Genomic DNA, 27,402 nt, shown 5'->3' with positions numbered 1-27,402 from the left:
GCCAAGTGGGCCGGACGTGCCGACCCGCGACTTCCCCCTTTTATTTATTTTTCATTGTATTTTAATATAAGTTTTTCAAATTTTATATATATATATATATATATTTATTTATTTATTTATTTATTATTTTTATTTTTATGTTTTTTTTGATGGCCTGCAAGAACAAATAAATGGATAAACTTAAAATGCATCCCGAAGCAAAGACCATTTGGGTGCAGGGACTTGAACCTGGTTTTCCTCGGTGGAGAACACAAGCTCTACCCTCTACGCTGCAACGATGGGTGGACGCCATTTCAAATATTTAACTTTAGAATTTGGGCAAATACTGAAGCGTTCAATAACTGTTTTTAGAAGCCCAAACTCCTCCAAAAAGCCATCATCTCAAAGCCTCCATCCACGAGCATGGGGCATCTAGCATCTTCGAAATGTTGGAGCCCATAATTAATGCCGTTTTTTTATTCTAATTATGCTCTCACCAATCCTCCGTACTCCTCCCTTTACTCCTAAATAATAGCACGCTTTTCACTTTTCTCCGACCGCTCTCTCTGAACCAAGGCCACTGCGTGAACGGTTGTAGAGGGACGGCTGCCGAGAATCGCCGAGGTCAAACTAGATCCGGAGGGTCAATGCCAGATTTGCAGAATTGATGGTCTTGAGATAACGTCGGTCTAGGTTGGTGCTCAATTTAAAGCCCGAAGGGACAAAGTCAAGCAAATCCAAGTCAAGTGCAGCCAAATTTGAGACTTGATGCTTATCATCCTCATCCTATATGACCCACTTCAGGTTGCGTATCTTCAACATCGCCTTACCTGGATCATGCAGTCTTGAACAACAATTATATTCAAACTCTCTAGTTTCACTTGAGTTATGTCGCTGTTACAATTTTTGTTTCCTCCATTTTTTAAACTAAAAGTTCTTTATACAAACAATGTTTATCGAAAATTATTTTCATTTTCATGAAAGCCCTTTCACCTTAAAGCAAGATTAACACACACACAAAAAAAAAAAGGTCTTTCACATTTAATTCTCCCAAACCGCGCCCCTCAGTGCTCAAGAACAAATTTCCCAATAGATACGCAACATTGACCAAAACAAAAAACCGAATAATAATTATTTTATAATAGACACGAACAAACATTAGATACAAATATATATATGTCCGCAGAAAATCGCAAAAATAATATTATGAAAACTCAACATGATGCCGTGGAAATTGAATTAAAAATGGGTTTTGCCGTGGACCTCCTCCGTCCTCCTTTTGCCAAAACTCCATTTTCCTGCTCCTCCTCCTCCTCCTCCTCCGACTTTTGCAGCCTCTGGTTTGTTCTAGACTCTACTGGACTCTTCTCCTCCCCTCCGCTCCCTCCCCCAAATACCGCCCCGCCTCCTCCCCCACCACCTCGCCTCCGTCCTCCGCCGTCTCGAGAATCTCTCCGACAGAGGGAACAGAAGCCATCGCCGTTAATCCCGCCGCCGCCGCCGCCGCCGCCGAGGATGTTCGGGGTCGTGTTCCCCGACCGGAGCTTCCCGATCGACATCTCCGCCTTCGCCCAGATCGACACCTTCCACTGGGTCCTCGACATGAACACCTTCGTCGGTAAGACCCGCCGCCGATTCCCCCAATCTCCGTTTTTTCGACCCCCGATTCGATTCCCCTTCAAACCCATCTCTCGATTTCGCCTCTCTGCAGGGGAAGCGTACGACCAGGTCCGTGAGATGTGCATCTTCCTCCTCAACGGCTTCGCCCTCCCGCCCGACAAGGCCCTCGCCGTCTACGTCCAGTCCCCCGGGTCCCCCTTCGTCTACTGCGGCGCCGTCACCGTGTCCCGCCCCTCCGCCGTCCTCCCCCTCGCCTGGCCGGAGCCCGGCGGGGACGCCGCCGCCGCCGCCGCCGGGGGCAGCAGCTGCAGCTGACGTCGCCGGGGGCGGCGCCGCTGACGGCGAAGATCGGGGTGTCGGTGGAGGAGGCGGGGGCGCTGCCGTCGCTGGACGCGGCGGAGGGGAGGAGGGTGGAGCGGATGGCGATGAGGGTGGGGGAGAACCTGTTCAACTTCATGCAGTCGTTCTGCGGGGTGGACGGGAGCAGGCTGGTGGTGCCGACGGACATCCTGGACCGGTGGTTCAAGAAGTTCCAGGAGCGGGCCAAGCGCGATCCCGACTACCTCAAGAGCTTCGCTTTGTAGATTTCTCTCTCTCTCTTTGTTCTCTCTTCTTGTTTTTCGTTTGTTTTTTTCCTTGCTTTGTTAGGTGCTTGAGAAGAACAGGCAAGATTTGAGCTAAAATTGACGCTTTTCCCTCGTGACTTGAACGTGGTAGATTACGTATTGTTTAAGTTGTCTAACGCTTGTACATTGATCTAAGCGTGTCTAATATCATGCCCGAACTTTAGTCGACGTTGTCCTTCAATGCTATTATTGGAATTTATCGCGACGGGGCACGCCCGGGACTACCACGATGACCTTGTTATGGTCCTCTAATCGGCCACCTCAATCGAAGGTGGTAGCCACCAAGAGTAAAGAGGTGTTCTTAAACGTATATGAAAAAAAGAAGAGGAGCACTTTGTAGATTATTATTTTAAATTCAAATATCGGTTTCAATAGAGAAGATGGTATTTCCTTAATTGTCATTAGCTATAACCTCCTTTTGCTTCATTCCTGTCGGATCCTTTTCTATTTCACCATTATGCTTATCTTGTCTTAGTGTTCTCTTTTAGGAATCTGGATGAAACACAGATTTATATATTTTTTGTGAAGGTTTTTGCTTCTTCTTTTTTATGAGGTCGATTATATTTTTGACAAGAATCCATGAAAATAAAATTAAAAAGGCAAAGGTGTTTAAGCCGTAAATAGAACTGGTATTCCAGGCACCATATGAATTTTTCGAGACCCTTTATACATTTCTGCACACTCATTTTGCGATAAAATCCAACCTATCATGAGAGAGAGATAGTGTTGAACTATTTGTATATTAAAATATGCCTTTATTTATTGACTTAAGCTTTCATAATGGTTAGCACTGATTGTAATCTTTAGAGTGCATGAACACGTTAGACTATTCTCCGTTAGAATAAATTCTTGAATTTATTGGGAACTGAATCGGCTGATTTCATAATCAACTCGAGAACCAAAACTAACATTAAGTAATATAACTATTATTAATAGATAAAACATGTGAACAATTCGTGGCACAGTTTCTAAGTTCAAAGTCTCAATATAGAACTAGTCAAGTCTAGTCCTCCAATTTTTTTTACCAAACCCTCTTTTGGAAAGGAAAATGCATTTTCAAAATATGCAATTTACTCATTTCATCTTCCACCTGATCGCTACTTACCAAGCTTATGTTAACCAAAAGAAAATAACTTCATAGTCTATAGATGCATATTAGGAGTGAGCATGGTTTTAGGATAGAACCTAGAATTTAAGAATCGGACTAGTAAGAACTTATTAAGTTTCAAGTTCTAAAGTATACAAGGTGGGTTCTAGATTTCAAAAATTGGAGAACCTATTTCGATGGACAAATTTCAGGTTCCAAATTCTAGGTAGGTGAAACCTAGAATGCCATGATATCCAATGACGAGTGTATAATTTGGAACCACTAATTCGAACTTCCATTTTATGATTAAGACTTTCATTTTATTAATATTTCATATTTTTGTGTGTCTAAATATAAATTATGTTTAGTAAATTATAGCAACAAGTAGTGATCATTAAAAATGATGATTCATTGAAATAGTTCAATTAACATTATAGTTAAAACCTAGGTAGAACTTGGAAACAAGCCTAGAACCTGTGACGGGGTATATTCTAGATTCCAAGAAAATGATGATTCATTGAAATAGTTCAATTAACATTATAGTTAAAACCTAGGTAGAACTTGGAAACAAGCCTAGAACCTGTGACAAGGTAAATTCTAGATTCCAAGATATTCAAGATTCCAAAATATAAGAAACCTATTCCAATAGACTAGTTCCAAGTTCAAGGTAGAACTTGTATAGAACTTAAAACTACTCACTCCTAATGCATATTGTGTCTAATTATTCAAATAGTTAATACAAATATCTTATTTAATAACGCACTTGATAATCATAAATAATATCAACATCTACTTATTTTTCAAGTTATAACATTTCTTTTATGGAAATTTAAGTATGAAAAGCATTCGTTAAAAAACTAGTTAATAACATAAAGGATGGCACTATTTTCACTCTCTATATGGTTAAATCCACCCAAATTTCACCAAAAAGACAAAATTGTCATCAATCATTCAATTGCAATTCAAAATGGTGACCCAAACTTATCTACTTTCCTTCTTTTTATAATTTTTCTATTTTGAAGTAGAATGGAGTTGTCATAATAAAGATTTCACATGTTTTGTTTTTCTTTCCTTGTGAGAATCACATATATATCAAAGGTACTATGTTTCAAGTTATTGTTAGATTTTACCTATGTACAAATTAGTTTTGTCGATTTTCAAGAAGCCTAATTTTTTTCAATGTTGTCTAACAATTTTTTTTTATTAATTGACAAGTAGAATCTAGAAAATTTTAACAAACGCTTTTTTGTTGCAATTATTTATTTATAACATTTCACATTTGTTATGTGTCTTACTATCAAACTCCTTATCAGCCGTCTTCTATACACATACATGGGATGGTTGATGAAACAAGAAAAACCTTTGTAACGAATTTCTAAATTAAAATTGTAGTTATATTCTCTATTGTGAAACTCTAAAAGATGAAATGTAATTAAATCGCAACATTCCTTAAAAAAGAAAAGATTTTTTTTTTAAATGCGAGTGAAATCTCATCATTTTGAATTGACAAATATTAATTTCATCCATGCAGTATTTTTTTTTTTAAATCATGATAAGAAAATATTTGATGATTATATGCACAACAAAAGAAAATTTTTATGAATATAAGATTTTTTTTACAAGATTGTCAATGTTAATCTATAGATTCTCCTTGACAATCAACCCATAAATTTGTTTGATGGCATAAAAAGAATTAGATTTCTGAAAATGGTTCTTTTCGACAAAACTTATTAGTAAAACCTAAAAAATAAAAGAAAACATAATGCCTTTAATATATGCAAGATAGCCGCATTAAACAAACACAAAACATGTGAAACATTTAAATAAAAATAGAAAAAAAAAAAAAGCAAAAAGGAAGGAAAGTAAATAAATTTGGGGTGATCACTTTAAGGCTTTATTCGGTTTATGGTAGATAACTTTTAGAAAAATATTTTCCAGATATTTTGAACACGCAGAGGTTTATAGAGTTGCAATGCAGAATCTGACATGTAGACCAACTGAAAATAGTTCCACAATAAGATCAATTTTGGATAGAGCACCAATTTCTCAATTGAATAGAAAATATATAAGTTGGAAATTTCTTCAAGTACAATAAGAAGTTTATAGAGCGGCAAAAAAAAAAAAATACTTTGAGTGCCAAAACTTGACACGAAAGACATTTAAGTGCTAAAAAGTTACAAAATATATATTTAAGTGCCACTTTTTAAAAATAAAAAATAAAACAGCTGTGTGCCAAGTTTAGCGAATCCCAACAAAAATCTCATGTGACAATTTTTTATTAATATTGCTTGCCTACATGACTTGTTGATGTCATTTTGTCTCGGATTTGAATTTTAATATAAATATTAATTAAATTAAATTTAAAACCAAATTATTAAGAAAACTAGATCTGATTGCAAATCTTCCTCTCTCTCTTTTTTTCTAATTATTATTTAATTTATATTAATTATCTAGCCATGTCAACAAAATAATGTTGTTTTTGCACTTGTCTAGCTACGTCTACAAGCAAAACGACGTCGGTTTGCACTTGTTTCGCTGGAAAAACGCCGAGTATGCAATTTGATCGGATTTTCTCGCTATTGGCTCTTAACTTATTCATTTTACTCTAATTTTAGCGCTTAAATATCACTTTCCTAACTTTTGACACTTAGTATCCTCGTACCAAGTTTCAGCACTTCAGGGGTCCGGATATCTTTATAGAGCTTTCAATAGACTTTCATCTTTATGGTGGCGGAAACTAACCCTAACGTAACCAAGACTAAATTATCTACAGAATGCCTTAACATAACCATTTGGAATCAGTAAGATTATAAAACTGCAAAAAACAGATAGGAAAAGATTTATAAGAGCCTTACCTCTCAAGTAAAAAAAGCTAAAAAGACCAGGCTAAGCACGCTAAGCACCTAACTAATATTTAACGAGCTAGATGGCTAGAGATTCACCTTCGGTTGCCCCCCGAATCCCTTCAAATCAATCAAATTAGTTAAAATCTACAAGACTTATTTAAGTGGCTGGTGACAACTCGTCATCGAGATAATAAAAACAAGCAATGGAACAGGCAAAAAACCGCACTCCCATTTTGTTGAGGGGGAGACTACCCACTTTTTTCTTTAAGAAGCTAAATGAGAAAGAGGACCACCAGAATTGCAGAACAATGAACCAAACTGAATGCCCCTTCAAAGTCATCAGAACAATTTATAGAAACATCAGCGTTTACCTCAGCTGCCACTTTTCTTTTGTCCTCCAGATCAGTTTATTTCCAGGGAGTGTCATTATCAAATTAGGATTTCCTGGAGTAACTCAAAATTCACAGTAAGCAACACAATAAAGTCTAAAACAATCATTAAATCATCTCCTATTGAAAATCATAGCAAATTGCAGAATGATGACGGTATCATGACCCGAATCACATTATAAGAATAGGAGTTGAATGATGAATAGTGAAAAAAGAGGTTCTGTGCTGTAGTGCGAAAGGTGAATTGAGATAAGTGCATACATATCAGCTAGAAGTGGCTGCCTGCTCTTCTAAAGGGTCAAAGGAACCGAAAATAAAAGAGTAAAGACAAGGTCATTTTTTTCCAGACACATTCTCGAAGGCTGCTTTAAGGGTTGGTTCCCAAACACCGTAAAAAGAACCAAAAACCCCCCATCGAGTCATTCTTTTAAGGCATCAACAATCAACATCATAAATTCTCCAAGACTCAAGGACTTAATTGCACTTCAAAAACTTTCATGTCCACATTGCGTGCTGATATTCTTGCATTATTTCCAATAGATTAAAAAATAGTTAAAAAAATTTTAGTAAGTGTTTTCGCCAAATGATGATACGTTTCATATGCATCTAACAAAAGAATCAATTAGCAAAAGATTTTAAAGACATTTGGATACCACAATAAGGTGTCGTGGAATAAGATACGAGCACTGCAAACTCTCCTCTTTACAGGGTAAATAAGATACTAGCACCTTGCTTGTGAAGTTCCTCCACCCACTTCTTAGCCCGTTCAAATGACTCCTATAATCCACAAGAACATTAGCAGAATGAAATTAAAGGGGACCAAAGTAATAGCATATTAGCTTGGCATATAGATTGAACTTTCGGTAATTACTTTTGTACAGGTTCTGTTCTTAGCCTTTCACTTAACATTACTTCCACATTTCCTTTTACCATGCTTCTATCCTAAGGTTCAATACTTCTAAGCTATTCCTGACAGGAGGTAATTAACCTTCCTAATTGATTGTTCATTCACAAGCACAAAACTTACAAAAGACGAAGAAAAAGAGAAAGGAAGATTCCATGCAGTGCTAGTGATGTCAAAGACAATAATAGCTGCGGCAGCACCTCTGTAGTACATAGGAGCCAAGCTGTGGTACCTTTCCTGACCTGCAGTATCCCATATCTCAAACTTCACCGATGCATCATTGACACCCACTGTCCGCGAGAAAAATGCTGCTCCTATAGTTGATTCCTACCACCATCAGTAAGTAATGATAGATATAAAATCACTGAGAACAGGAAGAGCAAATATTCTGGCAGCTCTGCAGCACTGTTGACTTCCCAGATTTAAGCCCTAAAATATTTCTCAGCCAAGACAGGTTGGATGAATGGATGGATGAAATAAGACCCAAGAGGTGCCCTGCCATGGTACCGCCCTATCCCTCTCAAAAACAAACATCTGTGGTTCCATCACAAGCAGAACGGGAATTGGATATAGCACCCCAGAGAGGCATAATTGGAAACAGTAAAATGAATACTCTCCAAACCACTTCAAAACATGCAAAATCTTTTCATGACTTTAGCATAAAATGGAATCGGAGGATTGTGAAGTTATTAACTAGGAAAATAACAACTAGCTTGCTTATTTCCAAGCATGCACATTTTCACTGGATAGCTCTCTTTCCACCCTATCACCATTGAAGAAGGAAACTGCTATGTCAAGAATTTTCCACTTATTTAATCTAATGAGCAATCATCCTTCACATGTTAAGTGTTTTCCCCTTCTCACTAAAAAAATGCAATCTTTACAGTACTTAATTCAGTGGATCTATCAAGAGATGATAAAATGATCGAAGACTGTTTTCATATTTCAATTCTTGGGTGCATCCCTCCCTCCCTTCCTTTTCAGTTTCCAATCCTATCTGAACATAGACATGCATGGTGAAGTTGAAAAGTATGCATCAAACATATGTAGTTTCGCACATCTCACTCTATTAACCATGCCGACTTTCATCCCTTTCTCCAATAAAGTTCCTACTTAGATTGGCAAGGGAACTTGCCATGGATTATTTGCTTGGATTACTTTGCTGTGTGGACACTTCTTATTGTTTATCCAGATGACTGAGATAAGGAGTAGTCTCATCTCCAAGGATTACTTCACGAGTGTCTCTCCATGTATTAACTAAATACTGCTAAGTTCTACAGAAACCTAACAATATTGCATCCTTATCTACATTCTTCAGAAACCCATAACATATGAAAAAAAGGAGGCAATCACCACCAATGCGTGTGCAAGGGCCAATCTCAATTTTGCTACATGCAAATGTTCTCAGTCACTCTGGATTCGCAATAACAAATGCAAAAAACACGAGAAATTACAGGAATCAGACAAAACAGATGGGCTAGACAAATCGTAAGTAATTACAGTTGCCCAGAGTTGGATCAACCTAATTTTGAGTACATGTAATTTAATCTCTCAAGCACGAGAAATTTTCTAGATTCTGGAGACAGGCCGCAGAGGCCCTCCTAGGAGGGACAGGCCTTGGTGAGGTAACCCTTGAAACCAAGCAAGAAGGATCCAAGGAAGCCCCTGGTTACAAGAGCCTTGATAATGACCTAGAGATACACGTACATCCTATACTATATCAGCAAATTGGCAAGTAAATACGAAGGAGTACAATCCAAGCACACAAGAAGTGAACAAGAGCCAAGTCTTGAGCAACATCTGCCCTTAAATGTATCAGCAACCGCTTCTTTATCTTAAAAGCGCGAAAGAAGGCTAACTCTGCATATAAGTGCAAAACAGAAACTGAAGAACTAGACTGAGTACTGGCAACTGGAAAAGAGCACAATCAGAACTGTGGTAACTGATGAGAATACATTATGATTCAAAGGGACATTCACCCCTACAATTGGCAGCATCACTTCATTCCCATCACTAAAAGCCATACTTCTCCGTATCTTTTGCCAACTGCCTAAAGCAAGACAATTCTCATTATGTACATGCGGAATGAGTATAAATAAACAAGAAGGGATCACCAATAATCTCCACAAGAGCATTTGCCATCCTTGAAGTGATGAAACCTTTTGTTGTCTCTAACGATTAGTTCCCTACCCACAATCTTGGACATAATCTTTTTATTGCATTATGACAGTCACCACAGATCCGAAGGTTCTTAATGATTCTAAGAGGTGTCCTTGCAGGAGTGCTGATAAGTCCGTAAGCTATTGTGAGTCGCTCACTGTGATAGAGCAAGGCTTGCTCCTTTGCCTCTTGACCAATGTCATGAAGTACATATCTTGTGTCCAGAACATAACCCCCTTCCTTCCCACTCTTATATTTCTCATCGTCCTTGTAAAGAGTAGGATTTTTGAACTCGCTGATTCTGTTTTTCCCCTCAAGCATGTTGATCACAGAGCGCCTCTTGGGCGGCGGTGTAGGAATTTTATTAGCAGTAGCAATTGAAGGATCAAGAGCCATCATCAACTCCTCAACATGGTCTTCAAGATCAAGATTGCCATGGATCCGTGCGTAATTCTTCAATGCCTCCCAAACCTCCAATGTGGGCTCAAATGGTAGCTTTTCAACAAACTCCATAGCTTCTGCAAGATGCCCAGGTTGACAGAGAACATCAATAACCCCTAAATAATGCTCAATCCCAGGTTCAATCCCATAATCATTCTGCATCGACTCGAAATGTATAAAACCTTCTTCAATGGCCCCTATACTGGCACATGCTGACAGAACTGCAAGGAAAGTCTGTTCATTTGGCTTCAATCCCAACTTCCTCATCTGCTCATACGCATACCCATTTATCATCAAATGCCACGAGTCAATGTTCTTATCAAGCATGTGATTGAAAACTCTCCAAGCATCGATCATACTGCCACACTTCCCATACCTTTCAAGCACCTTGTTCTTCATCTGAAGACCATCTCTACACATTGACTGCAAAAAGTAATCATGCACCTTCTTTGCAATCTCAAGAGACTTGGACTTCCCACATGAATCGAACAAGCAGCTGAAGCAGTTGGCATCAGCTTTAACCCCCTCAATTCATCAACTCTATAGTTTCTTTAACTTTCCCACCTTGGCACAACTGTCTCAGATCAGCAATTGAAGGCCCCGGAGCAGGAGCTTCCATCACCTGATTTTCTGTCCCACGCACTACAGTTGCTTGCTGATGGTTCCACTGATTAGTACTCGGGTTCTGCAGGGCCCACTGGTGGTGATTATTTGGTTGCGGATACCCTTGATTTGGTCGTTCCAGTGATGAGGGCTTCTGGGCTGTTCCTGATAGTTCTGGCTTGGGGTGTTCACCGAAGTTGGGCTCTGATACTGACCATAGCCCTGGTTCCAGATATTCCACTGACTAGGATTCTGCTGCTGAGGATAACCCTGTCCTGGAACTTGCTTATTCCACCATTCAGGGCTTTGCTGTTGTGTATAAACTGAAGCAGGATTAGAGTATCTGTAGCCTAGAAAATTCTAACTCTGACTAGGATATCCTGCATTGGGATGACTCTGGCTTTGGTAACCAAAATGAGCACTTCCTTGTGGTAGGTGCGGCGGTGAGCTCCATTGACCACTACTAGTATTGGTCTCTCTGTTCTGAGGCTGAAAGTATTGATTTTGTTGCATCCCTTCATCTGGGTTCGGATTGAAAGACCTCAAATCAGATGGCAGAGGAGGCAATTGTTGTGGAGCAGGAGGAAGTAGATATTCATTCGGCACAATGTACGTGCTCAAGGCTTTTGAGAGGTCTAGGGTTCGGCGGCGACTGGCAGCCAAATGGGCGGTGACGGAACCATTCCAAGAGAGGGACCTCAAGGAGAAGAGAGAAGGAAAAGCCGGGTGTTGTCTCACAAGTGAAGACGCCATTCTCACTGTTGTCTATAAAATGAGAAAGACAGAGTCGCGTCAGAATGCCCATAGAAAGCTGACCCCGACACAGTAATCACTGATAAAACACACGCAAGCATATAGAGGCTGCGTTTGGTTCAGCTATTTCAAGGGGCTCCGAGGAAATGCTAAGATTGTTTGGTAAACCATGCTTTGAGTCTCAGTCAATTCATAGCATTTACACAACTGACTCATTCGCATTCACTTCAAGAAGCTGTTGTTTCAATGTTAGAAGAAAAAACACTCATCATCACTAGCCTTCCATTTCTGCTGTAAAAATAACAAATGATTTCCTCTACCTGCTCATCGCTCTCCAACTGCCACCACCAACACAAACCTAATCCATGACTCGTCATCACTAACCTTCAGCCTCAGTAAAGCCAGAAGATTTACACGCCCTCTCATTCCCAAATTAGATTTTTCCCCAGCAAGAGAATCGTAAATTATTAAGAATCCCAATTCACTCGTCAATGAAAAGCCGAAAACTGGCACATATGCCATGGATCACCGTGTTCGACAAAAGCCCAATTCAAGAAACAGAGTAACAATAACACCACCACCAACCCCCCAATTTTCTCATCATAATGATGTCAATCCATCATCACTCAATGTTCGCACACTGTTTAATATCAGAAACCCAAAATCCCTCTCTTTTCCGACCCAGTTCCTCCCGGAAAAAAACTCAATCATTGCAACAAAAGCAACAAGCGCGACGAAAAAGGAGCAAGGGCCGCTCAAACATCACAATGCACGGATACTAAGCTATCGAAAGCAGACCCACCACCGGAGAGCGAGGGGGGAGGGATGGATGGATGGGAGAGATTGAACCTGCAGAGAACGAGCATTCGAGCGAGCGAAGGAACAGAGCACTCAAGCGAAGGAACAGAGCAGTCTGTCGCGCGGGAGCAAGCGACCGTGGGGTGCGGAGCGAGTTTTGGGCTTTACTTTCTTCTTTCTTTTTCTTTTTTTGTGAAGGGGTAAAATTAGATTTTTAGCAAGTTTTTAGGACAAAATAGGCATGACGAATTTTTATTAATTGAGACCTTCGACGTATCGAGAATGCTGAAAATTTAAGACTAATCACACCTCATTTGAGAAGCCTTTAAAGTGTTCAACACCAATTTTTTCTTAAGAAGCTTTTAAATGTTGACCGAAATACGCCATCATTTAGCTCATACCTAGCTAATTTTTATTAATTGAGATCTTTAACGGAACGAAAAATATTGAAAACTCAAAGCAGACTTTTACTTTACTCGAGGAGCTTTTAAAACACTAAATTTTTCTCAAATAGACTTTTAAATGTTGAACTAAACACACCCGCTTATCTTTGTTGTTAGTTCATATCTTACTAATTTTACTAATTGGAACCTTCAACATATTGAAAATGCTAAAAACTTAAAACAGGCCTCTACCTCACTTGAGGAGCTTTTAAAACACAAAATTTTTCCTCAACGGCTTTTAAATATTGAATCAAACACACCTATCATCTTTGTTATTAGCCCGTAATCTCCTTTGCTTCATTTCTTTCCTGTTCTTTCTATTTCCTTGTTATGCTTATCTTGTCTTACTCTTCTCTTTTAGGAATCTAGATGAACATGGATTATATATATTTGTGAAATTTTTGCTCTTTTATGAGGGTCGATTATAATATTCTTGACAAAAATCCACTAAAATAAACTTAAAAAGGCAAAGGTGTGTAAGCCGAAAAAAGAATTGGTGTTGCAGGCACAATCTAATTTTCTTAAAACCCTTTATTTATCTCCCGTATTATATATTTCTACACTCTCATTTTGAGACAAAGTCCAACTTACTATGAGAAAAATATAGTGTTGGATAATGAAATTAATGCTATTACTACTTGAGGATGCACGCCACTTTACAGCATCATTTCAAGGCTGATTGTTCCTGGAAAATTTTATATGTAAAATGTAGAGGTGTCAACGGTTCATTCGGATTTTTTGAAAAATCGAACCAAACCGAACCGTTAGGAAAAACTTCCGAACCGAATCAAAATTTTGGATCGATTCGGTTTGGTTTAGTTCGGTTTTTTGGTTTTCAACTTTCAATTTTCAGTTTTTGCATTTGATTTTTTTGTATATATTTTTCATTTCCAAGTAATAAGCTCTTATTGGATTGTTGGTTCAATTCGATAAAAAAAAAAATTTCGATTTTTAATGAAAACCAAAAAAAAATAACCGAATTTTTCGTTTCGGTTCAGTTTACTTTTCGGGTTAGTTCAATTTTCGGTTTGGTTTTTGACATCCCTAGTAAAAATGTACAAATGCTTGTCCTATTTGCAGTCAGTGCACTAATTGCCATGAAGAGCAGCACTCCGGTTGAACCCTATGAAACACCTTGCGAATTGGAAGAAGACGGGGGGGATCCATGCGCATGTAACTGGACAGGAGTTCTAATTCTTCGATACGGTTGGCACTGATGGTTATTTGCATGCGCGTGAGATGTACGGTCTATAATTCTAACTTCTGTGAATAGTTCCAGAAATTCTAGCTAAATAATCGCAGTTTATCATAGTTTTAGTACTGAAAATGTCAACTTCTCGGCCCGCTTTTACTCAAGTAGTTCCTTAAGATACACACGCAATGTATCCAGGTGATCTAATATTTACTTTCCTGATGCAGCCAGCTGCTGAATATGCCTCTTTCTGGAAGTGGGCAAATCTTGGCTGAGCTAGTGCGCAAGATGGAAGTATTGATGCTGATCCTTTTCTTCTTCTTTTTGATTTGGTGGAATAGACTTCATGCGGAATGAGTTTGCTGGCAGCAGCATACCAGAGGAGTTTGTGGCTTTGATTTTGCAACCTCCAGCTGGCTCTTTGATTCACTGTTTTTAGCTCTTGATGCACATGTAATTGTCAATGCAGAGCAAGAATCAGGTTCTGTATAACTATACTGTCTTCCACTTAAGGAAGTGACGTTGTCTACCAAAATAGATGATAATATGCCATTGGATGGTTTAAAGAATTTTATTTATGAGCAAGATATGATGCATGCATTTCTTCTCCATGTAATCGATGGCTTTTCTAAGTTGTGATCGATGTCTTTGTAAGTTTCTGTTTAATTTTTTTCCTATTTTTGAAATTGATGGACTCACCAGACAGTGCTTGTTCTCAAATTGTTCCAAAAGGTTTTCTGTAGATCCTTTTATTAAAAGTAGCCGATCTTCAATTATTGATTGATTTTGACAAATACTTGCTGAAAGAAAACTAGAGACCACTAGTTTTTAGAAAAAGAAGACTATTAGTTTTGACTTAATGTCCTAGTTCGAAATTTGCCTGTTTGCCTAATTGCCTGAAAAGTAGCAACTAACTTTCCAATGTTCCCTGTTTTCATGATTGGAAGATCCATTTTTCATGAGGGTAGCTCGCTTCACCATCTATGATTTTCTGAGACTGCCGCATGACATCTTATGTATTACAACCATCTTGCTTCCATTTCGAGAAGAGTATGGAATGCCAAATGCCAACATAGATATTCAATTGGCATTCTTAACGGTGTTGTGTACATGCAGTTTTTAACATAGATGCATAAATTTGTCCTATCATATTTGGGAAAGATATATACATTATTTATTTTTTGTATAATTCCATGAATTTACATACAAATGGCGGGGATTTATTGCTAGTTTGTGCCATGCGAGCATCACTCGATGCATGAATAACTTAGGATAGATGGCAGCATCTTGTGTTACTTTTCTTTTAAAATTTTTTGATTCGGCGGACTAAGAGTAGCATTTGTTAGGGAAGGCTTTCATGACACATGGCAACCCTATTTCCCACCAATTTTTTTAGGGGAGAATAATTACACGGTGTAACCTAGGCAACCAATCCTTTCATAATTTCTGGATAAATACCCCATTAAGTATTCACTCCGAACCTATTTCCAAACCTGTTTTTCAAGCAATTTAATACAGTTCCCAAGTAAAACTGATTTGACTCCACAACCCTAATATTACTCTCTTTTTTTAACAAATTCTATCGGGCCTTTTCACATTTGAAGGCTCGAAACCCAATACTCCTACTGGCCTCGATGGTGAACCTCCGAGAATGCTCTCCTACTCACATTCCTCGCCTATAACTAGCATTTAGATCTACTAAAAATTAACCAGCTTCACCCTCTCACATCCTCTATAACCCATCCCACATCTTAACTTATTATTGTGCAACACTAATCATTTCTTAACCTGAGGAAAAAAAAAAAAAAAACCCTCCTCAATAAGCAATCGTGATTTTTTTAAACGAAAAAAACTATATCGAGCCAGGTGTCCAAAAATCCAGAAACTATACTGAATATAAAAAAAAAAAAATCGCATTGTAATTTATAAATAGGGAGAAATAGAGTGGTGCCAAAGTAATCAGTCGGGAAGGGTCCTTTTTTTCCCGGTCCAGGAAATTTCCCAATCACCTTTCTTCCACCGGGATGGGCCCCACTAATTACCCAACTACTAAAAAAAATTGGATGAGATCCACAAGTTGAGGACCACGTGGCCGGGATGATCTCGTTCACGTCGGTCGTCGGCAGCAGCAGCAAAATCCCACCCCCGGCGGGCCCCACCGGATTTCAATTCTAATATCTAAGTAACAAATTCGAGCAGGAGCTTTCAGAGATCGCGAGCTCGTTTCTCGCCGAGCCGGTGGCGGAGATTTTTTTTTTTTTCCTCCTCCTCCTCCCCGTCGCGGCGGCCTCCGTCCTCCTCCGCCCTCCTCCCGCTTCCGAGCAGTAGCGAACCCCGCGGCGATGGCGGAGTTCGACCGCGATGGCGAGTACGCGGGCGATGGCGAGTTTGCCGGCGATGGCGAGCCGGCCAACGGCGTCCCCGCGAGGGAGGCGGCGGCGGCCAAGGTCGAGGTCGAGTTCGAGCCGCCCCGCCATGCTCGGCCTCGCGCTTCGGCTCCGGTTCTCCACGCCGTCCTCTACCGCATGGTGTCCACCGTCCTGTTCCCCGACCACACCAGCAAGGCCTCGGGCGAGCCGCTCGTGCGGCGGGTCAAGATCTCCCTCGCCGACGACGTCCCCCTGCTACCTGAAGCTTCCAGAGAGACCGGGCGCCGCATCCTCCGCTGGACTCGCCGGGGCTCTCATCTCCGCGCGCTGCTTGTCGTCTCGGTGAGTTACTGTTTGCTCTGATTCCCTTTTCGGGTTTGGTTCGTGGATTGATTACTCGAGGTTGGTTCTGGAGGTGTTTTTTTTTTTTTTTTGGTTCTGAAGTATCATCGGGATGGTTTCTGCCGAGTTGGTCTACTGAAGTTCGCTGGAGTGGTGTCTGGAAACAGTGGTGATAAGCGGCACAGTGCTAGAAATAGCGTAGAGCAATAAGGTCGGTGCAAGATTCTGGCGTTTTGAAATGAAGTCGATGATATGATCGACTCTTAAGTTGTCAGGTATCCTGAACGTAAAAAGGAATTCGCCTAGAGCAGGCATGATGGTTGTGCTGAGGTGTCCCGGATTAGGCCCTGATGCCCAAATAACTTTCATCAGTAAGAATGTGAAAAAAATAAAAAATAAAAAAAAAAATAAAAAAAAGGGAGTTTGAGGTGTTTGGGATGGTTGAGTGTGAGGTGATGTTGATTTTATTTTAGTTTTTGGCTATGAGATGTTGATTTGTTATCTTATATAGATGCAAACCAGAGCTTTGACCCTAGAAGGAATGTTTTGTAGTTCCATGGCATGAGTGCCTTACAAGATGTTTCAGCAACCAGTCTTGCGTCTATTAGCTTGTTTGGCAGAAAGTAAAAGAAGCATCATTAGCACCCATTGCAGGCTGTGTGATTACCTGGCATGAAAGTTGGGCAATCACAAAAGTACATGGTTTATTGTAGAATAATAATTCACCTGATCCTTGCAAAGATATGAATGACGATGGTGGGGATGTCTGAACGTCCATACATATGAGTAGCTTGGAATCTATGTTTGATTCCTTATAATCCAGTATTTAAACACGACAGATTTCAACCATTTTCTTAAGTCATTTGGATCGAACAGTTCATGCTTGTCAGACTTTTGATATTTGATTAGTCTACACAAATGAACACCAAGAGTCTTTCAATTTGAAGCCTTTGTTTTAATTGTAAGGGGAACAATCGGCAGAGACAAGGGAGAAGGTCCATGTAATGTGGCTAAAAATCTTTAAGTGCCTCGAATGTAAGGATCTTATGGGGGACTCTGTGTTGAACCGGATGCATGGTGTAACTTGATCAATGTAGCTTATTCATGTTTACCCTATAATGTTATAGTGTGGTTATTTAATTCCTGGGAGGTGAGATAAGCTGGCTCTCTGTTGTTGGAGTGTAGTTCATTTCCAAGCCTTTGTACAGGTTGTTTATTTAATGTTATATTACTAAAACTGCTCTAGTAACTCTGTCCATTCTTCTTAAGGTAATAAGCAAATTATTTAGCATGTACTTGCAATGTACTAATTCTCAGTTATCAAAATTACAATTACTATCAGCTATTTGTAATGCAGATTTTTCAGCTAGGTAATTCTGCATTTGCAACTGAATTTTGTGTTGATTTCTAGTTAGGTACGTACATTAGTCAGCCAAATGCATTGCCAATTATGGTCATTTGCCATGTAAAAGTGCCAAAAATTGGGACAAATTACCTAACTACTGGTCTGATGAGGGTATTAACAATATTCTGATAAGCATGAGCAGGTCCACAGAGTGGGAAAAGTATCTGTTGGCTGTTGTTGTTGCCCCTCTACTTTTCAAGTTACAGCTGTATAAGTCAGTATGTTATATTCTGTTTGATAAGCAAATGGAGAACCTTTAGTTTCTTAAGCATTGTCTGGCCTGAATTGGGTCACTTTCAGAAGTGCCATAATTACCATAATTGATGCTCTGAGTACTTCCACAATGTCTATTTTAACTTTTCTGATTCTTGGCAGATTGGAACAATTGCTTTTCTCGCTTTGACGGGACTTCTTGTGTTCATGCTCTTTTTCCTTGCGGCCACAATCAATGCAATTGTCATTTCTCTTCTGATGTCTATGGCTGCGGTAGGAGGTGTGTTGGCTCTGTTTCTTGCCTGTGTGACAGCTGTATATGTTGGTGCTCTGGCTATTGCTGTTTTTGTTATTTCTACAGCAACATTCTGCGCAGTGCTAGCTGTTCTTGTAGCTACAGGTAAACATATCTTGTGCTGCTCCTTGTTAAGAAGTCATATTTCAATTTTTTTTAATTGGTCAAATCAACAAGTTACACTACCATATGTTTCTCACCTTCACTTATGATTTACTTATTTCTCTGTTTTAACCATTTGTAGAATGTTTCATTTGAAACAATAGAACACTTATTTATTCATATTTCAAATTGGTTTGCAAAATCCTACTTCATTGCGCCTGCACCTGCTGACAAGTTTTTTTAACTGGTCACATCAACAAGTTACACTACCATTTGTTTCTCACCTTCAATTATGATTTACTTATATCTTTGTTTTGAATTTTTGTAAAATGTTTCATTTGAAACGATGGAACACTTTTGTATTCACATCTCAAAGTGGTTTGCAAAATCCTACTTCACTGTGCTTATGCATGCTAACCCAAAAAAAAAAAAAAAAAAAAAAAAAACTAGCTCTGCCATTGACTAATACTGTCTGAGTTGCCCAAGATTGCCCTCCAAGTGTCCTTTTATATTTTGAGTTGTCTTCTTCGTAAATACTTCAATCCTGCAGCCAAAGGCTGCCTATTGGCATTAGGATGATTGTGGAGGCCTAGACCACTGAAGGAGGGAGGTTGTGGGTTATTTTCTGTAGTAATTGTTGCAACATTGTCTGTCTTTACTGATTATCAAATCAATTCATGAAATTGTGCCTATTTATTTTATCAAGGGTTTCTTCTTTCTACGAGTCTATTGCTATCGCTATTAGCTTCAGTTAGATCCATATACTTGATAGTGCTGAAGGAGATGATGCACGCAGAGATTATTACATGCCCGGAACCTTGCATATGCATCTGCCATCTATGAACTTGTTACTGGTTTCACGACTTAAGTTTCTTAGTGCATTTCACGTGGATTTAAGATGTGTTTTTAAACACCTGAGATGTGAAAATCCCATCATGGTACAGGTTGGATAGGTTTTCTTTGGACTGTCTGGTTGGCAACTAAGAAAAGCGTGGACCTTGCAAAACATTCCATTGGTGCGACTGGTTCAGCCCTCTCAGCCTATTCTACTGGTCGGCATTTCCATCACAACCGAGAACCCAATAAAATCTCGGATTGAAGTGCCACTTTGGATGTATCTCCTTGAGTAAATGTTGCCGGGGCTTTTTATGGCGTGATGAGCTGTTTTCCCTTCAGTGTTCATGATATGTACAAAGCAGGCAATGATAATAATGGCTATGCTCGTATTTATATTTGTGTACATGAGGTTTGGAAGCGTTATCTGTATCTGGTGCTGTTAAATGTGGTTTTGTTGCATCTTATAAGTTATAACTCAGTACATATGTGAATTCATAGTTTTGATTATCCCTACTGTCTTCTGCTTTTTGCCTTTCTATTATTTTTTTGTTTCCAAGAAGCAGGTTACTCTCTATTAAACAAGAATAATTAGAATGCTTTGAGACATGGATGCACAATTTTCTTTGCCCCCTTGGGGTCATCTCAGTGTGCTTTTATTTGTCACATAACCTATTAACAGACAACGGGTGCCAAAATACTACTTCTATGTTGCTATGTTTATTTTATTTATGATTATAAGCTGTGACAATTGGGTTGAAGGATATCATTTTTAGACACTGAATAGATGGGCAGGGATGAGTATCTTGAAATCTGCGTCTCGGGGTCATTTGACTTTCCATCAGATCCTAAAGGGTAGATATCCGATGGTAAAGTGGAAGGGCACTACCTATTCTTCGATTCTGGTAATTTTTCTGTGAGTATTGAGGAGTAAAGTTCCGCGATGTATCCTTCTTCGTCAAGGTACAGTATTTCTTATTGATATTGCCTCGTGAATGTTGTGGCAAACGGGGTGGTGACTTTGTTGGGTCACTTGAACGGGTTCTTTCTGGTCCTCTCATGACAGAATCATCAATGCCATGTCTTCATTGTTAAGGATTTGCCATGTTGATGCTAATGTGCCTATACCCATCGTTCGAAGATGTAGCCAAATTTTTTTGGGAAATTCCAAGTAAAACAAGGTGAGCTTCCTTCCTACTTCCTCAGATGTCAGTATCTTCTGATAGCAGGTTTATGTTCCTTGTTGCATCAAAGCAACTCGTTGAGATTGTCGCGATTGCTAAATGATTCTCTGCATGTGCAAAATGATCGTTTTGTTCAATCTTCTCGGTCTCTACCTTCCCTGGCTCTACGCGGAAGCATCCTTCGGCATCAATAGTGTGTCGTATTCTCTTTGAGGAGGTCTGAATCAGCAGCACCAGTGATTGCACTCTTATCTGCTGGTGTGCATAATGGGATGTCGCGACTCTTGACCGTAGATGCGGATGTGGATATGGAAATGGACTACTAGAGTTCCTAGTGGTTGTAATCTCTAAATCGACCCGAGCCTCAAGCACCTTGCGCTTACTGTTTTTGCTCATATTGCGCAATGATTGCCGTCTCTTAATCGATCCCATTCAATTTGTTCGTAACAAAAATCAAACAAAAGAAGAGAAAATCAATACAAGTTCAATATTGCATATAGATTTAAAATACATATAGTATACATATGTTAGATTGAATTGACATCTAGTATAAACTCCAAGGCATATCATGTTAGCATGCAAGCCGTGGGCCCCCTTCAATCCATCGCATTCAATTTGTTCGTAACAAAAATCAAACAAAAGAAGGGAAAATCAATACAAGTTCAATATTGCATATAGATTTAAAATACATATAGTATACATATGTTAGATTGAATTGACATCTAGTATAAACTCCAAGGCATATCATGTTAGTATGCAAGCCGTGGGCCCCCTTCAATCCATCAAGTTTGATTGGTCATTTTGGGTTAAGGTATGTTTGTCATCCCTATCTCAAATCATCAAGTATATAACGTAGTCTCGATTATAGTAAGATGATAAACTTTGACTTGAGTACTTAAGGCTCATTCTCAACTCGCGCTTCAAGATCAAGTCTGACTTAATAGAATGTTATGCAAGCTCAAGTTCAACTTATCTAAATTCAAATCATTTATGGGAAGTAAATTTCCATTTGAGCTCCAAAAGATTGAAGATTTTCTTATGCATATTTTTTCATATACATTTTTTATTAATAAAAAATGAAGTGTCTTCGAGAATCGAATTGTGAAATTAGTTCCATGAGTTGTAGTGATGCAAAGCAGTTAATTCGAGCTAAGACTCCATGGAAATGGTCGAGCCACTCAAGCGCCTTGAACTCAACTCGAAGGAGCATGGGCTTGGCCGCCCACTAATAAGTTGTCGAGTCGGAGTAGGTGCGACTCTTAGGTGACCGGGACCCTAGTCATTTCGAGCTCCCTTATCCCCGTTCCTGGCCGCAAAGGGGTGCGCATGGTCCACATTAAACCCGCGCAGGATCCTGTCTGCGACCGGAAATGAGGAAAAACGAGAAAGAGAGAGCGGCCCCCTCCTTTGTCCTCCCCTTCCTCGTTGTCGCCGAACTGTCAAAACGCCCTTTTGGATCAGATCAAACCTCCCTTTTCTGCGTTGGCGACACCAGATAGACTCGGGTCAAGTGCTGCAGAGGCTGCCCCCAGAGAGAGAGAGAGAGAGAGAGAGAGAGAGAGAGAGTGACAACTGGAGCATCGAATCTTGGCCATCACTCTCCATGTCCGAACTCCATACGAAACCCTTAAAAGTTTAGCCTTTCTTTTCTTTTCTTTTCCTCACGCGGATACAATCAAGGGTGTGGGCGATTTTAAATTTCATCGGAAATTTGAAACTTGCCGTTAAAATATGTAAATAACAAGTTCTACGGTCGTTTAACTGCTTAAGTTTTTAGAATAATTGATTATGATATTATTTGTAAATTTCGAAACTATGCTCGCTCTAATTAGGATGAGAGGTCGAAGTCATCTCCTGGCAGTGTATTGCAAGAGATCCTTATTAAAGCAAACGCGTAGAGACACACTCGATTGCATACCGAATCCTTTTTGCACCAAGCACTCGATTGAATTAGCTGAATTAGCTACGTTATGGAATTGATTGGTAGGGTAAAAATGCCAACTTGGAGCTGTAGGACAAAGGGTGGGGGGGCCCGCCCTCAGGAATCGAAACCATTCCAGCCAAGCCAGCCTTTCGCTCTTTCCTGTTCTCGTTCTCGACCCTACCACCTGCCCCTCAACCCCCCATGTGCTCCTCTCTCTCTCTCTCTCCATCTGTCTCTATCCCTCTTCGCCCGCCTGCCCTTCTGGAGCTTCATTCCAAGAAGTGCAGAGGCCACCGCCCCTCTCGCCCTCACTCCTCCATGAGCTGAAAAAACAGAGCCTTTCTCGCTAAACCCAATATTTTCTCAAACCCAACTTCACTTCCCCCTCTCTCTGTTTCTCTCTGTTTCTCTCTCCAAGATGGGGAGGATGAGGACCACTCGCCTTCCTCACTGCCACCTTCTCTTCCTCCTCCTCCTCCTCTGTTTCTTCTCCGCCGCCGCCGCCGACGACGCCGCCGCAATGCTGGCCCTCAGGAAGTCCCTCGCCGCCCCGGCGTCCCTCGGCTGGTCCGACCCGGACCCCTGCAAGTGGGCCCACGTGGTCTGCTCCCAGTCCAACCGGGTCACCCGCATCCAAATCGGCCACCAGGGCCTCGAGGGCACGCTCCCCCCGGACCTGAACGCCCTCACCCAGCTGGAGCGCCTCGAGCTGCAGTTCAATGGCATCTCCGGCCCGCTCCCGAGCCTGAGCGGCCTGAGCTCGCTCCAGGTCCTCATGCTCGGCAACAACCAGTTCGACTCCGTCCCCGCCGACTTCTTCGACGGGCTGTCGTCGCTGCAGTCCGTCGAGGTCGACAGCAACCCCTTCGCCGCCTGGGAGATCCCCCGGAGCCTGCAGAACGCGTCCGCGCTGCAGAATTTCTCCGCGAACTCCGCGAACGTGACCGGGACGGTCCCCGACTTCTTCGGGGCCGGCGACTTCCCCGGCCTGACCCTTCTTCACTTGGCAATGAATGATCTTGGCGGCGGGTTGCCGGCGAGCTTTTCCGGGTCGCAGATTGAGTCGCTCTGGCTCAATGGGAAGGCCGGTAGCGGGAAGCTCAGCGGGCGGATCGATGTTATAGCCAACATGACTTCCTTGAGGGAGGTTTGGCTGCATTCCAACTCCTTCTCCGGCCCGTTGCCGGACTTCTCGGGGCTCCAGGACTTGCAGACCCTGAGCCTGCGGGACAATCTGTTCGCTGGCCCTGTTCCGTCATCGTTGACGGGTCTCCAGTCCCTCCAGTCCGTCAACCTGACCAACAACTTGCTCCAAGGGCCAGTGCCCAAGTTCGGGAGCTCGGTCCAGGTCGATATGGCCGACGATTCAAACAGCTTCTGTTTGCCAGGCCCCGGGGACTGCGATCCCAGAGTGAATACCTTGCTTCTGATCGCGAAGTCGATCGGTTATCCGCAGAAACTGGCGGAGAACTGGAAGGGGAACGACCCGTGCTCCGGTTGGATCGGAATAACTTGCAACAATGGGAACATCACCGTCGTGAACTTTGAGAAGATGGGCTTCAACGGCACCATTTCCCCGGATTTCGCCTCGTTGACATCGCTGCAGAGGCTCATCCTCGCGAGCAACAATCTTACCGGTTCCATTCCTGCTGAGCTTGCCACCCTCCCGGCGCTCGCGCTTCTTGACGTGTCGAGTAATCAGCTTTATGGTAAAGTCCCGACTTTTAAGAGTAATGTGATCATCAAAACTGACGGTAATCCCGACATTGGGAAAGATAGGAATGGTATTTCGACGCCCGGATCCCCCCGAGATGCTGCAGGTCCATCAGGTAGTGCACACCGAATTGCTAGCCGATCACGCAATAAGTCTGGTTTGATCGGAGTCATAGTGGTTTCTACCATTGGCGGCTTGTTTTTGATTGTCTTGCTCGGTTTGTTGGGTTTCTGTCTATATAAGAAGCAGCAAAAGCGGTTTACCAGAGTACAGAGCCCCAATGCAATGGTGATTCATCCCCGCCATTCGGGATCTGACAACGAAAGCGTGAAGATAACAGTCGCGGGATCTAGTGTTAGCGTCGGTGCGATCAGCGAGACTCATACTATCCCGGGAAGTGAAGCTGGCGACATTCAAATGGTCGAAGCAGGAAACATGGTGATCTCTATCCAAGTCCTGAGGAATGTCACCAACAACTTCAGCGAGGAAAATATATTAGGACAAGGTGGTTTCGGGACGGTGTACAAGGGGGAACTACATGACGGGACAAAGATCGCGGTGAAAAGAATGGAGTGTGCGGTCATTACCGGGAAGGGCATTACGGAATTCAAGTCCGAGATTGCTGTTTTGACTAAGGTTCGACACCGTCACCTCGTCGGCCTGCTCGGTTACTGCTTGGATGGCAATGAGAAGCTTCTTGTGTACGAGTACATGCCCCAAGGGACACTGAGTAGGCATCTATTTAACTGGCCTGAAGAAGGACGTGCACCGTTGGAATGGACCAGAAGGTTGACCATTGCCTTGGACGTGGCAAGGGGGGTCGAGTATCTCCATGGTTTGGCGCATCAGAGTTTCATACACCGAGACTTAAAGCCGTCGAACATTCTCCTCGGAGATGATATGAGAGCTAAGGTTTCGGATTTTGGTCTAGTGCGTCTTGCACCGGAGGGAAAAGGCTCCATCGAAACCAGAATAGCCGGAACATTCGGTTACTTGGCACCAGAATATGCAGGTTAGCCCTCTGACCTTAATCTCAGTTTCCTCATTTACAAAGACTTGGATATATAAAATCCTAATTTGCCTAGAGTAATTCAGTGGTACCTCGCGTTGCACGGTGTAAACCTATTTAATTACATCAACTAGTACTACCATAGCAGATCAGAATATGGAAACGGCACTTCCAGATATGAATTAAGCGTTGATAATCAGAAATCATGTCTGTGTTCCTTGCCCAAAAAGCACTCTAGATCCATAAGACGACACTTCATTTTGAAAGATCAAATGCTTGTGCATAACTCAAAGTCTGGTCTAGCAATCTACAACTAAGTTAATTTTGCAGGTATAGTATTATGCGTTTGAGGCAAGATTTTGTTAGTATTGTCAAGTATATATGTCCTCACAGCAACTTGAGTGAACTCTCAAGATCAACAGGCAAGCCCATTGTTGCAAAAAGAGCAACTTAGCTGGAAATTAGACCTGCCCTCATTGGCTTGGCATGCCATTTGTGTTAGCTAGTTAACTTGGATCTTGCTTCATCTCGAACTTTTAACAATTAGATCATGATCATGGTAATATGATTGCAGTGACTGGCCGGGTGACGACAAAAGTAGACGTTTTCAGTTTTGGGGTGATCTTGATGGAGTTGATCACCGGAAGAAAAGCACTCGACGAGAGTCAGCCCGAGGACAGCATGCACTTGGTGACCTGGTTCAGGAGAATGCACATCAACAAGGAGACGTTTAAAAAGGCAATCGACCCCACAATCGATCTCAATGAGGAGACGCTCGCCAGCATCAGCACGGTAGCTGAATTGGCTGGCCACTGTTGCGCTAGGGAACCATACCAAAGGCCCGATATGGGCCATGCCGTCAATGTACTGTCTTCTCTAGTAGATGTGTGGAAGCCGACCGATCAAAACCCCGACGACATTTTCGGAATCGACCTGGAGATGTCGCTGCCACAGGCCCTAAAGAAGTGGCAGGCGTACGAAGGAACAAGTCATGTGGACTCCTCGGCATCGTCATCCTACCTCCCGAGCTTGGACAACACTCAGACAAGCATACCCATGCGACCATATGGGTTCGCCGACTCGTTCACGTCTGGGAGATGACATCGATGGTGGTGTAAATGAAAGGGGGGGTGTCCATTCTGTTTGCTTCTTGCTTTTGGTGTCTTATTGTCATTGTAATCTATCTTATGATTCTTTCATGGTTTTCTTTAGCCTGATATGAGTTTTCTAACCTTTCTTTTTATCCATTGATACTGTAGTTGAAGCTGTTCTGTATGAGATGATCTGCAAATGGAATCTAGTGGTTTCTGTGAAAAAAGCATTTATTTTTTCCCGATCGTCAGGCATACCCAACTTCCAGTACCATCAGATTCTTCAATTAGGTGATTCACCCAAATTGAGTAGTTTGTTTTATGACAGATGCAGAGGATTTTCTAATGGGAAAGTTGGGTGTGGGGCATGTAAAATCATATGCGTGCATGTGCCCATGAAATCGTACAAGGATTTCAAAAAAAAAAAAAAACAGGGGAAGCTGAGTAAGGCCACATGCGGGTCAAAAGGAGGGCAGGTTTCAACAACCCTAAAATGGTGGGTTGGATGATTCATGGGTTCTTGCTTGCCTCATCTGTTTTACTTGTAACTTCATGTGTTGGGATCTTTGGCTTTTGACTACGTTAACGAATGCTTCACGGCACAGTTAATGAGTCATTGATTTTTAAAGATTGGGTCTACTAGAAATCGCCAAGTTTCTCGATCGATTGCGTGACAAGGGTTGTTAAGGTGTTCGTTATTAGAATCATTAAAGTCGTATTCACCCCAATTCGTTTAGAAGGACAAGGTCTAATCTAATTCATCTTAACCTTATGACGAAATGCGACTCGATGCCCGATGGGTCACCCAAACACGAGATTATTTGTGCTCGAACGGCGAACCGCGCCTGAGTATTATTATAATAATTTTTATTGAGAGAGAAGGAGGGAGGACAGGGGTCCAATCCATGTGAAAATGGAGAAGCACCCACATGGGCTCACGTTCGTTCGAGGGTCCTGGGGCTTCCCAATGCAAATTTCCCCTCAGCTGTCATTGAATGAATTGTTGTTGTCTGTGCGTACTCTATTTTCTTTCATTTTCCTCTCTCTCTCTCTCTCTTTCTCATATAGTTTTCCGGTCC

The 27,402-nt window shown here is 41.4% G+C and overlaps 3 protein-coding genes and 1 pseudogene across 4 annotated transcripts; 3 read left to right on the top strand and 1 right to left on the bottom strand.

Annotated features, from left to right (window-relative positions):
- Nucleotides 1–1,225: 1,225 nt before the first annotated feature.
- Nucleotides 1,226–2,406, top strand: LOC104422190 (protein OPI10 homolog). The gene is given in 3 exon segments (XM_010034440.3): nucleotides 1,226–1,597; nucleotides 1,691–1,899; nucleotides 1,902–2,406. Coding segments are annotated over 3 exon segments (594 nt in total). The 5' UTR covers nucleotides 1,226–1,494; the 3' UTR covers nucleotides 2,184–2,406.
- Nucleotides 2,407–9,171: 6,765 nt separating this feature from the next.
- Nucleotides 9,172–11,930, bottom strand: LOC104422189 (annotated as a pseudogene).
- A 4,102-nt stretch (nucleotides 11,931–16,032) lies between these two features.
- Nucleotides 16,033–19,918, top strand: LOC104422188. 2 transcript variants are annotated; one of them, XM_039303753.1, is made up of 4 exons: nucleotides 16,034–16,199; nucleotides 16,236–16,552; nucleotides 18,333–18,570; nucleotides 19,512–19,918. In XM_039303753.1, the coding sequence occupies exons 1-4, from the start codon at nucleotides 16,184–16,186 to the stop codon at nucleotides 19,664–19,666; spliced, it is 726 nt and encodes a 241-aa protein (XP_039159687.1). In that variant the 5' UTR covers nucleotides 16,034–16,183; the 3' UTR covers nucleotides 19,667–19,918. The 2 variants fall into 2 exon arrangements, with proteins under 2 accessions (XP_010032739.1, XP_039159687.1); XM_010034437.3 differs by having other exon boundaries at nucleotides 16,033–16,552.
- Nucleotides 19,919–22,720: 2,802 nt separating this feature from the next.
- On the top strand, nucleotides 22,721–26,553 carry LOC104422187 (receptor protein kinase TMK1). The gene is made up of 2 exons (XM_010034436.3): nucleotides 22,721–25,235; nucleotides 25,807–26,553. Exons 1-2 carry the CDS (start codon nucleotides 22,928–22,930, stop codon nucleotides 26,331–26,333), a joined length of 2,835 nt encoding a protein of 944 aa, XP_010032738.2. The 5' UTR covers nucleotides 22,721–22,927; the 3' UTR covers nucleotides 26,334–26,553.
- The last annotated feature ends 849 nt before the right edge of the window (nucleotides 26,554–27,402 follow it).

The sequence above is a fragment of the Eucalyptus grandis genome, chromosome 10, assembly GCF_016545825.1.
Source record: "Eucalyptus grandis isolate ANBG69807.140 chromosome 10, ASM1654582v1, whole genome shotgun sequence".
Classification (NCBI taxonomy): domain Eukaryota; kingdom Viridiplantae; phylum Streptophyta; class Magnoliopsida; order Myrtales; family Myrtaceae; genus Eucalyptus; species Eucalyptus grandis.
This window is presented reverse-complemented; position numbering and strand designations above follow the sequence as displayed.

What these genes read in the sequence shown, in the direction of transcription:
- LOC104422187 (XM_010034436.3), top strand. Translation starts at nt 22,928, where the DNA reads ATGGGGAGGATGAGGACCACTCGCCTTCCTCACTGCCACCTTCTCTTC. An exon ending in CTTGGCACCAGAATATGCAG is followed by an intron (nt 25,236 to 25,806) that starts GTTAGCCCTCTG and finishes ATATGATTGCAG; the next exon opens with TGACTGGCCGGGTGACGACA.
- LOC104422188 (XM_010034437.3), top strand. Translation starts at nt 16,184, where the DNA reads ATGGCGGAGTTCGACCGCGATGGCGAGTACGCGGGCGATGGCGAGTTT. An exon ending in GCGCGCTGCTTGTCGTCTCG is followed by an intron (nt 16,553 to 18,332) that starts GTGAGTTACTGT and finishes GATTCTTGGCAG; the next exon opens with ATTGGAACAATTGCTTTTCT. An exon ending in AGCTGTTCTTGTAGCTACAG is followed by an intron (nt 18,571 to 19,511) that starts GTAAACATATCT and finishes ATCATGGTACAG; the next exon opens with GTTGGATAGGTTTTCTTTGG.